General features: G+C 38.6%; 1 protein-coding gene across 2 annotated transcripts in view; it reads left to right on the plus strand.

Moving 5' to 3' along the window:
- faf1 (Fas (TNFRSF6) associated factor 1) overlaps positions 1–12,375 on the plus strand; it is a 292,563-nt gene that overhangs the window by 78,876 nt on the left and 201,312 nt on the right. For both annotated transcript variants that reach the window (XR_010963860.1, XM_067990236.1), the window contains exon 7: positions 11,922–12,027. Coding sequence is in view for 1 of the 2 variants with exons in the window: in XM_067990236.1 (XP_067846337.1) it covers positions 11,922–12,027 (106 nt within the window). In the remaining variant the exon portion in view is untranslated. The remainder of the gene's footprint in view (positions 1–11,921; positions 12,028–12,375) is intronic.

Raw genomic sequence — 12,375 nt, forward strand, 5'->3', positions numbered from 1 at the left:
TGATGATGGTCTTGGAGTATTTGTTCCAAGCATTTCTGAAAGAAATGCCCTGCTCCTTTTTGCAGATGATGTGATGAGGATCTCGTGCATTCTACTTCTGTCTTGAATAATGGGCTAACTCATGGGATATGGTAATGAATTTCCCTCTTGTGCAGTTATGCTTCTGCATGGCTCAAGATGTATTCATTGGGAAATACATGGAGCAGCTGTAACAACTGTTAATACATATAGGTATCTGAGGATTCTAGGGAATGCCAACTTTATCTTGGTGCAGTTTTTTGAGACTGTGGTGAGAAGAGGAGAAGGGCGCTCCTGTTTCATGGCTTTGTTTAATGACAGCAAGGTTTCAATGTACATTGGTTTTATCACACAACTTATTCATCTTCATCATTCAGAGCATATGGTATGCAACAGAAAGGCTTTTTTGACCCACATGGTGTATTCAGGACTAAATGGCAAGGTAGATTTGTAGCAAGAAATGGGGGGAGGGGGGAATGGTTGCAAGATGGGGCAGCTTTGGTCTAAATCACTCGGCCCTGGAGGAAGAATTGGCCTCATGTTGAGCACATCAATTTGCTAAATATTTTGTGATGAGTAATAGTATTTATACCAGAAACAAAAGGAGACAGTTATGAAGAAAGGCTTGAAAAATTGGGTCCCTTTTTACTGTCACAGAGAAGGTTCACAGTTATGAAAGGCTTTGAGAGGGTAAGTGGTGAGATTGTTTTCAGTGGTTGGCAAATTGATATGGGGGCAGTGTATTCTCAGGATATATCACTCGAAGAATGAAGGGGGAAGGTGGAATAAATATTTTAGAGGGTTTTTAGAACTTGAAATACAATATATTTGAAATCCCTTAAAATAAAAATTGTGTTTAAGTTTTGATTTTGTTCAGTAGTTTTAGAATATAGTATGATGGAAGACCAGAAATGAATACTGTAGCTTTAACTTGCCACTAGGTGGTGTGCATGATTTAAATCAGATGGCTGGTATTTGGTGAAAATCATGTCTGATTACGAAAGGTTTACAAATTTTGATCCGTGTAGGAGAATCACCTATGTTTCCTCTCCCCTCCAAAAAAAAAAGGTTCTCAAGTGTAAGTTGGTTATTCTACCATATACTGATATAAAATACCCTGTAAAGTTAATATTTTTGAGAAGTCCATTGTCACTATGAACTACAACATAAAATACCTAACTGCACACTTCTAGATATTCTCCTTCCAAATGTGGGTTGTGTCTGGACAACCCACATTTTGAACTATATAATATTGGGGTGAAAGCACTTGTGTTTATAGGTTTGTCAGTGGTGGTACTTCTGGGGGAGCAATTTGAGGTGATGAATTCACAGCAACAAATAAAGTATTGAGCAAAATTGAAACATTAGCCTAAGGTTAATTTTTTTTTTTACCCACATACCGTGTTCCTACCAACACATTGAGGTAAATTTTAAACGTCACCACCACCTGGGCAGTAATCTGATGGAGCAGATCGCCTGTCCATTGTAGAAATCGCCTGTCCATTGTAGAAACTGCCTGATTTTCATCCCATTGAAATCAGTAGGATGACAATCACGCTTGATTCGCAACAGGCGGGTGATCCGCTCTGCCAGATTACCGCCCAGATGGTGAAGGTGAAAATTATCCCCACTAAGTCTAGTCACAACGTATGACAGAAAATTCTAATAGAATATTCAAGCTTTCATACACTAGCATAGCTTTTTTTTAAAGTTTTGTGATGATAAAAGCTTTTAATGCATGTTATTAGTAAAACAGCTTTTTCCTGTATATATCAAGTGATCTGATATGTTTTTACTCCCAACTGATGGGGTTTGGAATTAGTTCTTTTACTTTGAGTGTAAATCTGGATTTTGAATTGAATATTTATTTTGTGCTGCTTAAATTGCTCATCTTCAATGCTGCTTGAAACTGTATCCTGTGAACTGTTAGTTAAGTGGGGGGTGGGTAGCAATTTGGATAGATCTGTTACCTACTTAAAAATGAGCTATTACCTAATATCATGGCAGTTTGTACCATCTGACTCTGACCCAAGGCTATGTTTCTTTAAAATTCTAAATAATCTTGCATGCATTTTGATGCACAGTGTGTTAGTTTTCAATCATTTGATTTTGTAGATGTAAATCATGAAGCCAAGAAGTAAATCATAAAATGCAAGAAATAGAACACATGGTGGACACATGTAAAGCTTGTTATTCAGTCACACTATTTCTGTTTCATTTCAACATATTCTCCGGTCACTGTGACCGCTTGCCGGCTCACTAGTCACACTTTCATTCAACTCACTCAGTTTAACGGAGAACTTTATCTTATGATCTTATGTATATTGACTAAGTATGTTTCCACTGAGGACATCATCTAGCAATCTCTCTGTACATTATTAAGTCTGGCCTTCAGAGCCAGCTGAGTTTAAATTACAGTTGAGTTTAGAATTTGAACATTGGCTTGGAGTCCAGTACTTTAGTACTAGAGTCACCATTTGTGCATAGCTTTTTAAAAAATATAAACTGTGTTGTCATTCTGTAAGGGAAGTTTTTTTTTAACTAAAACGGCAGCACAAGGATGATAAACGCTAGTTTTAAAAATATTGCAGTGAAAGTGGATGTACAATGTACTCATTTGGCCAACCTCTTCATCCATGGATTCTGATTCTGTGATCGCCAGGACCCTCGGATGAAAATGGGAAGCTTGCAGCATTCATTCTCAACTATGTCTGTCTTTAATTGTCTTCTATTGTGAAAACTTGAATAATTTAATAACAAATCACATTAGAAATAAAATATTAAAGGCTTTACACTTATATTTATCTTATATTGTCTTGCATATGTGCACACCTCCTGTTTAGATACCTTAATTACTTCCCCGTCATGCTATTTCTGCCATGCCTGCCCGCCACATCTAAATTAAAGTTATTCTACACTTGTCATTTACTAACTTTGAGTCCTCCCCCTCATGCCTCCACGATATGTGACGCTGTGCTCCTAACCTGGTCTAATCGGCCTCTCACCAGCCCCATGGAACCATCCCCGCATCTGGCAATCCAACTCAACCCTCAGTGCTTCTGCCTGGTAGTGTAGTAACTGGCTCCCCAGCCAGTGTGAGAAACCCTTTAACCCCTTTATTGAATCCTGACTCCACAGGGAAAAAAAAGCTGCATTCTCAGCAATGACTGGGAATTGACTTTAAATTCAGCAATTGCAGTGATTTTTTTTTTAAACTTTTTTTTTTCTCTGTGCCTTTTAAACAACTTAAAGTTGACTCCTGGTTTCCCCAGAAAAGCAGCCTTTCTTTCTGTGGAGGTGGGATCCCTTAAAGGGTGCCTCACAACAGTTGGGTAGTCCCCTATTAAATAAACAGCAAACAGCACTTATACAAGGGGCATCAATGTAAAAGACTCAAAAATACCATTTAACGCTCCCACTATACTTTGTAGTAAAAATGCAATTTAACTTATTTAATCACTGTAAAATAGTATTCCCAATTATATATTGCCGGCCAGAAGAGCATTGGAATAGTTGAGTCTGGAGGTAACAAAGGCATGGATGAGGGTTTCAGCAGCAGATGAGCTGAGGCAGGAATGGAAACGTGCGATATTATGGAAGTGGAAGTAGACGGTTTTGGGATGTTTTTACTACATTAAAGGTGCTATATAAATGCAATTTATGTGGGTTGAAACAGCATGTGCTCAAAGTCACCATGAGCAATACCGTGGAAGACCTGCTAGTAATATTAATAGTCCTGTTTATTGCATACACTTCCTGCAAGAATTGCATGTTTGTTAGTTTCCTGACGTGCTATTTCTATCATGCCAGTCTGTTATACTTGTTTGACACAATTTTAAAAACTTACCTCTGACTGAATCCTAACTCCCATCTCTAAGGTAGATGATGCTGATCTCTAAAGTGCCATCTGTCTGGGGGCTGTGAAACTTGTACCTCTCAATTGATGACCCCTGGTCTACCTTACTGTGTCCACTACCATAATTAGGCATCCCATCCAATCTGACTTTTCGCCCAATCTTTGTTCCATTGTCATCGCTGTCATCAGACCTCCAACCAAGCTGATTTCCCAGCATTGAACTGGGAACCAAATGTTAATTGTTTAAAGTGCTTACTGCACTTTGGTGAATACAATAAACAATTTATATAACTGACAGCTGGCCAGCTTACAATCTAATAATGGTATTAGAAAGGGGCAAAGATGCTTGAAATCCCAGAGCTCCAATCTCCTGCATTCCCTATCCACCTCAATTCTACCAGAGACACTCTCCCTTTATACTGCGAGCCTCAGCCCCCATAGGAAGAAAACCTACAACTTTCTTCACCACCCCCCAATTCTCCTGGTGACTCCTTTCAGAACACCACTCCCAGAGCCACTATACCCTTAAACTCCTTTCACTTATTCACTCAGATTCCAGCACTCAATCTGCTACTCCCACACCCTGGCACTCCATCCTTATACTCGTAGATCTCAGAATCACCTTCCTACCACCGCCAAAGCCCCATAACACCAGTCACAGTTCTCTCTTCCCATAACACCCCCTCAGCCCATTGCTACCAGACCCCTGAGACACCACTCCCAGTACTCATTGACAATTTCCCACAAAAATGGGTATAATTACGTAACTTGAATCCAAAGATTGCGCTAACACTTGCATGAGACTTTATAATAAAATGCAGTTTCACTTATTCAGCCGCCTTTAATCAGTGGTCCTGATAACTTGATAGTACTAGTAGATCTCCCTTGGCATTGCTCGCAGTCTCAGATTTAGTGATGGAGGATCCAGTAGACCTACAAAGCCACCTAGTGGCTGTAGCCTGCAACTACAGCATTACTGGGACCTGTTTACATAGGAAATTCCTTTTATAAGTGGGTAGACATTTTCAGTGTTAAATGTTGGCATAAAAAGTGTAAGCAAAATTCATGACAACAGGAAGTGAAGTTTGTAGATAGGATTTGTAACAATTATGAAAATGCATTTCACTTCAGATTATATTGCTGCGGAAGAAAAGGCATATTGTAAAACAATATTATTTAGGAATGCTGTCTTTTTAAATAATGTTGATGGCTAGCTATTTAAAAGGCTTGTAATTTTACAGAAAGTTTTTCATTTTTTTTTAAAGAATATTTTATGTATTGAATACACCAAATGATACTTGATTTACCAGAAAATAAATCACAATCTGCAATATCAGTCTTGCATTACGTACAAGCTTCAAGATTACGGTTTAATTATTCTTGATTCACTGTAGATTATTTTTTGGTGTATTGAGACCTGTTACATATGTTTATGCCATGTACATTTTCGAACAGTTAATAGTATTCCATTAGAGAACATAGTTGTGCTAGAAAAAAATGTGTTGTAGTTACTTTACCGCATTCTTGCTAGTAGCAACGTTGTATGGTGAAGGAGGAGGCATGATCATGGCTGGCCCATTTGCAGAGGTGGCTTTCCCAGACACCTTCAGAGGCAGTAGTGCCAGAACAGCAATGTGAACAAGTTATCATTTTTTCAGGTCATTGGGCTGAACCAGCAATGTGCTTTCTCACCCACATGGGGGTATTTTAAGATGCCATTAGCTATAAATGAAAGTTTCCATTCATGACTTTTAAACAACTTAGAAACAGGAGTAAGCCATTTGGCCCATTGAGCCTATGCCACATCTTTTTAATCCCAGTTTCCTACCTTTTCTCCATAGCCCATAATATCCTATTTTTCAAATGTATCTACTTTTCTTTTGAACACTTCAATTGATTCTGCATCAGTGAACCTCAATGCACTGTGTTGTATTTTCTCTCAACCTTTTGTGTGAAGCTTTTCCTGGATTTGCTCTTAACTGCTTAGCTCAAATTCTAAGACTATGCCCCTTGTTCTTGGTTGTCCCTATGCTCTGGATATTAGAGGCAATAGATATTCTCTACCTAGTCTGTTAATTTCTTTCATTATTTTCAACACCTTAGTCAAATCATCTTTTAATCTTGTCATCTCCAGGGAATATAACCCAAATTTACCTAGTTTCATTATAGCTCAGTCCCTCAATTTGTGGTTGTGTCACTGTATTTTGGAGCCTGCTTTGCAATGCAGCAGATTCCAAAACACTGGGAACAAAGATTATATAAAGAACCACTTCAAATAGAAGCAGTTCTGTACTATGTATGCAATATCAGACCAGACAGATGGTTAGTTGCATTACTGTTATTGTCTGAATTTTCATAAAACAGAAAAAGGAGGTTTATGACACGTCAGGTACAGAATGCAGCAGAAAACCAGACCGAATACAGAGAGTGCAGGGGGAAATGAAAAAGGATACAAGGGCAAAGAGAGACTGAGTGAAGATTAGTGGGTAACATAATAGGGAACCCAAAAATCTTTTATAAACATATGAAAAGTAAAATGATAGTTAAAGGAATAATGGGGCCGATTTTGGACAAAAAAGTAAATCCTCTTATGGAGGCAGAGGCATGACTGAAGTACTGAATGAGTACTTTGCATCTGTCTTCATAAAAGAAATGTAAGGAATCTTACAACACCAGGTTATAGTCCAACAATTTTATTTGTTGGACTATAACCTGGTGTTGTAAGATTCCTTACATTTGTCCACCCCAGTCCATCACTGGCAACTCCACATCATTCATAAAAGAAGAGGATGAAGTTAATATCGCAGTAGAGGAGGAGGGAGAACAGATAGTGGATAGGATAAAAATAGATAGAAAGAAGGTGTTAACTTTGAGTGATGCCAACCTATTTAACAAGTCACCCTGTCCAGATAGCGTGCATCCTAAGTTGCTGAGGGAAGCTAGGTTGGAGATAGCAGAAGTTCTGACCACAATCATTCAATCCTTCTTGGATATGGGAGTGATGCCAGAGGACTGAAGGATTGCAAATGTTACACCCCTGTTCAGAAAAGAGGAGAGGGATAAACCTGGTAACTGCAAGCCAGTCAGTCTAATGTCAATGGTGGGAAAATTACTAGAGACCATTGTCAAGGACAAAATTAATTCTCACTTGGCAAGGCAAAGGCAAATCATGTCTGACTAACCTGATTGAGTTCTTTGAAGTAACAGAGGGTTGATGAAGTTAGTGCAGTAGGTGTTGTATTTATGACTTTCAAAAGGCATTTGATAAAGTACCACGGAACAGACCTTTTCGGAAAATAGAAGCACATGGGATTAAAGGGACAATGGTAACTTGGGCATGTAATTGGCTAAGGGATAGAAGACAGAAAGTGATGGAGAATGAATGTTTTTCTGACTGGAGAGAAGTATGTCGTGGCGTCCCCCAAGGGTCGGTATTAGGTCCATTGCTTTTCTTTTATAAGTGACCTGGACTTGGAAATAGAGAGTACAATTTCGAAGTTTGCAGATGATACAAAACTTGGCAATGTAGTAAATAGTGAGCGGGATAGTAGCAGACTTCAGGAGGACATAGACAGACTGGTGAAATGGGCAGACATATGGCAGATGCAATTTAATGTGGATAAATGTGAAGTGATGCACTTTCGGAGGAACAATATGGAGGGGCAGTATAATGTAAATGGTTCTATTTTGAGGGGGTTGCAAGAGCAGAGGGACCTGAGTGTGCCTATTCACAATTCTTTGAAGGTGGCAGGGCAAATAGATAAGGCGGTTAAGAAAGCGTACTTGGCCTTGTAAATGGGGGCATTGAATACAAAAACAAGGAACTCATGCCAAACCTTTCTAAGTCATTGGTTAGGCCTCAGTTAGAGTACTGTGTTCAATTCTGGATACCACACATTAGGAAGGATGTCAAGGACATGGAGAGGGTACAGAGGAGGTTTATCAGGATGATACCAGGGATGAGGGGCTTCAGTTATGTGGAAAGACTGAAGCAGCTGGGGTTGTTCTCAGAGCAGAGAAGGTTAAGAGGAGACCTAGTAGAGGTATTCAAAATTATGAGGGGCTTTGATAGAGCAAGCAGGGAGAGACTGTTTCCTCTGGCAAGTGGGTCGTTAACCAGAGATCTCAGATTTAAAATAAATGGCAAAAGAACTAGAGGGGTAATGAGAAATTTTTTCAGAGGGTTGTTAAGATCTAGAATGCACTACCTGAAAGCATGGTGGAAACAGATTCCGTAGGAACATTCAAAAGGCAATTGGACATTTACTTGAAGACTACTAATTTGTAGGGTTATGGGGAAAGAGGTGGGGTGTGGGACTAAATTAGACAGCTCTTTCAAAGAGCTGGCGCAGGCACGACGGGCCAAATGGCCTTCTTCTGTGCTGTAAGATTCTATGATTCTAAGGCACAACTCTGATAAGTAAGAAACCAAAGCTTAGAAACATCTCCATTATTGAAGCCCTAGTAATTCTGCATTTTCAAGGCAAGCAAATTTGATAAATGCAGTCCATTCATTGTAGTGCACTCTATGGACCATTAGGTGAACTGGACAAATATATTTGCATGAACTGAGGACAGTTTTTTTTGTCTGTCAAGGTGGCACTGGGGAGAAGAGCAATGAGTTGGAGAGGGCTGGGAAATGGAAGCTCGGACTGAATTGTCCTGAAATCTTGAAGCACTGCTGGTCTTTGACCAAAGAGTGCTGCGTTGGAGAGCTACCCAGGACACATCAGAAGGAGAGTGCTGAGTTAAGGAGGGGGACCTAGTTGTCAGATTACAATGGACATGGGGTAAATCACACAAGTTGGGTAGGTGCTGATCAGTACATTATAAGTGGCCGCAATGTGGTATGTATAGGAAGGAGAATAACGATACAATTTAGTGAAACCCAGCATAAGTCTTTTCATCAAAACAACTGGATGCACTCTTCTAATTGTCATTACTTAATTAGCTCCAACATTTAAAGAACTGAAGAGGCACTTAGTAAGGTTTGTAATCTGTTCTCTGTAATTAATGTATATTGGTAAGGAAGCAATTAACTGTGCTTGAAATGGTTAGGAAGATTTTGGAATAGAGTGTGTGAATGCATTTCTATGGGTGAGTGCATTTTAGCATGGAAAAAGTGATGAGACTTGCTGCAAGAAAAACTAATGTTGGGAGAAGGTACAAGATTGTAACAGACCTTCAGATACCTTGGCATTCATTAACATTTGTAACAGCGCGTTAATTAAGTAAGATGCATTTTGTAGCTCAGATCATTATTTTATCATTAATTTGATCAGACCTTGGGGAACACCATAATACATAGCTGAGCTTGCTTTAGAATTTCGATTAATTCAGAACTGTAATTTGTAGTTTGGAAATGCATGTGATGGCATATGAAAATCTCCAAATTCAAAATACAAAGTAAACACCAAAGCTTCAGCAAAAGCGTATTTGCTGGATTTTCAGGCTGTCACGTGCTGTCTGTCATTTGAAGATCAATCTGCCAAATATAGCTGTACAAGCCACATCAAACATTACTTGCTCACAGTGATTTAATATTTTTTACTTTATGTAAATATGTAGTAATTACAGTAAACTTGGATTCTGTTAGCTTAAGCTAGTATCGTACTCATAGTAAAAGAATGTCTTCACTGTGTGCCATAACTTATTAATTGTTGGAACCATCAAAGACGTATCAAATTTGCTTTTCTCAGAAAACACCTGCTTCTTGTGTACTTTGTGTGACTAAAATCAAAGTGAATCTGAATAGTATTTTAATCAATGCATATTAAAATTATTTGATGCTCTCTTAGGATTGTCTGTATCAAAATAATGTGAAGTGTGTATAGAGGAAAGAGGGTGGAGTGAAAAGGGAGACAAAACGAAGTGCTACACTAATGTAAAACAGCTTTTAATTTAAAATTATGTGGCATGTTCGTTCTCCGTAATGTGTGTAAATATTTTCAGTGCAATACTGTTAGTGTTCTATAGTTTTTATTTTTCACCTGTTTAAGAAAACAAATTTATAATTCATAAAGGCATATTTTGTTTTTGAATATATTTGAAATAAAATGTACAAATGGGTGAGATTAGTATCGAATAAAATATGCAAACTGTTGTCCATTTTCTTCATTAGCAGTTTTATTTTCAAGGTAAGCTATGCCCATTCTTCAGTGTACTCGGGCATTTACCGTCATTGCTGAAAGTGTGATTGGTAGGCAAACTGCTCCCAAACCTTCACTGTTTTGGTTGACCCACCCCTTGGAGGCATATATTGAGCCTAGGCTGGATTACCTTGTACAAATTTTCTTTCCCCTAACTCAGTGAAGCCCGCAATGGCAAGCGAATGGTGATCTAGTGGTAAACCCCACTGCATCTGCTCCCTTTTTATTACACAAGTATCTTCCTATTTAGCTGTCAACTTCCTCAAAATTATACACAATATTTCATTTGCTTTTTTCCTTAACTACCTATTTAACAGTTTTGATGTCAAGATTTCAGTGTTATGAATTCCATGTGGAGTGGAGAGTACTGTACTTCAGCGCTGCATTGTCAGAAGTGCCATATTTTGGATGAGATGTTAAATCGAGGCCCCCAACTGCCCGCTTGAGTGGACATGAAAGATCTAACGGTTCTACTCCAAGGAGAGTGGGAGTTCTCCTGGTGTCGTAGGCAACATTTCTCCCTCACCGAACGCCACCAAAAATAGATTGTGTGGTCATTCATTTATTTGTTGTTTGTGGGATCTTCCTGTGCGCAATTTGGCTGCTGCATTTGCTAACATAACATTAGTGACTACTTCAAAAGTAATCCATTGTTTGTAAAATGCTCTGTGATGTCATGAGAATGTGATACATCACTATAAATGCAAGTTCATTCATTCTTTCCTAATTTATAGGAGCAAATACATAAATGTGCTAATACAGCAGCTTAGAACTAAAACTCTAACTAAAAACACATTTTTTCCACATGCCACAGTATCTGTAAACAAAAAGAAAAGTATAAAGTGCTTTGTTTTGTTAAGATTTTAACAGTAGTGCTTTCAAATTAGCATTATGTCCCTGTTCATTAATGAGACTAGCATTAATGAAATAAATTGGAGAACGAGTGCTTTAAAATCGAAGGAAGCAGTGGTGGTATGTTGGAGCATTAACAAGCAATGGCATAGAATGACAGGAAGCAGATTCAAGTCTCCCACCATTTGAATTTTTGATTTCGGTTGTGCCACTGTGAAAAGCCAGGTGTTTTCTCTCCCCTGTGTGAGAACGCCACATCCAGAGCCTCCACCATTCTCATTTTGTGCAGTTTCTGGTAGCTGGCAAAGAGTAGCTTTGGGAGTGAGCCACTCCACCTTTTCAGATTTTAGGAGGTCTGTGATAGAGAAGAAAAGCATGGGAGAAAATGTGTGCGTTTTCATAAGAGCCAAAAAAAACAAACGCCTATTATTTGGAAGACACCCAGAATCAGGATTGTATTTGTTATATAAAATGTAAAAGGAGTTATGTAACTCCTTAGCCTTTCTCATTTGCTAATCATTGCTTTTATAATTTTTAATCAGCATGCGTCTTTGTCGGCAAGTGCCTTGGGCAGTGTAGCATAATGTGTTGTGATTAGAAATGTTTATTTTGTGACAGGCTATGATTTGAAGTATAACAATAAAAGGAATGTATAAAAATGTGTTCAATAATTACAAGGGAATAATTTGTTTGGTAAAGTAATTTTACAAAGTAGCTGATGTAAAGTAGGAAATACTTCAATGTTTTTGCAGATCAGTTTTAACTTGTAAAGTGTTGAACTCTATCTGTACTGATTGTTTTTCCATGTGATTGGTACATCCTGTGAATGATTACTCTTAAAGGTAAAGAGGAAATTAACTAACTGGTTACATCCCTTCTGGTCACTCACAGCATACCCTTTTGCCTTATGAACAGATTATAACCGAATTTGTTAAGACTTGCCCATGTGGTAGTTAACATACTCTTGGGGTTTCATATAGTCAGGCTGAGAGCAAGCTTGAACATGCTCTTCCCTGATTCTGTTGTTTTTGTCTCCACTCTTTCAGTGCCCTACCGGAGTCATTAAATCAGAACTTCATGCTGATCATTACGCATCGAGAAGCCCAGCGGGATTATAGCCTGAACTTTCCGGGCACCAGAACTGTACAAGAGGTGAGTTACAGTGGAGTTGGGAGGTAGAGATAGCTCATTATCACTAAAAGAAGCTCTGCTAAAGAGGTTCTAATCTTCTGCTAATTATTGCACAAACTTCCTCTTCTGATTTCTCATTTTGCTTATCTTAAAGCTGGGGTAAGAACTTTAAAGGGTTTGTGTTATCTTGCTAGAAGGACAGGAAGTTAGCTGATTGTAGTGACCTCTTTTATAAGCAGTTTTTATATGCATTTAATGGTGTGGTAGGACATGAATCCCAGATGGGTGGGTCTTGCACAGTTGGCAGCAACCTCGAAGTAAACTTGTTAGAATCGCCAAGGCTGGTGGTCAAGAAGTAAAAGTAGCTAC

Source organism: Heptranchias perlo, chromosome 9 (assembly GCF_035084215.1).
Source record: "Heptranchias perlo isolate sHepPer1 chromosome 9, sHepPer1.hap1, whole genome shotgun sequence".
Taxonomy (NCBI): Eukaryota; Metazoa; Chordata; class Chondrichthyes; order Hexanchiformes; family Hexanchidae; genus Heptranchias; species Heptranchias perlo.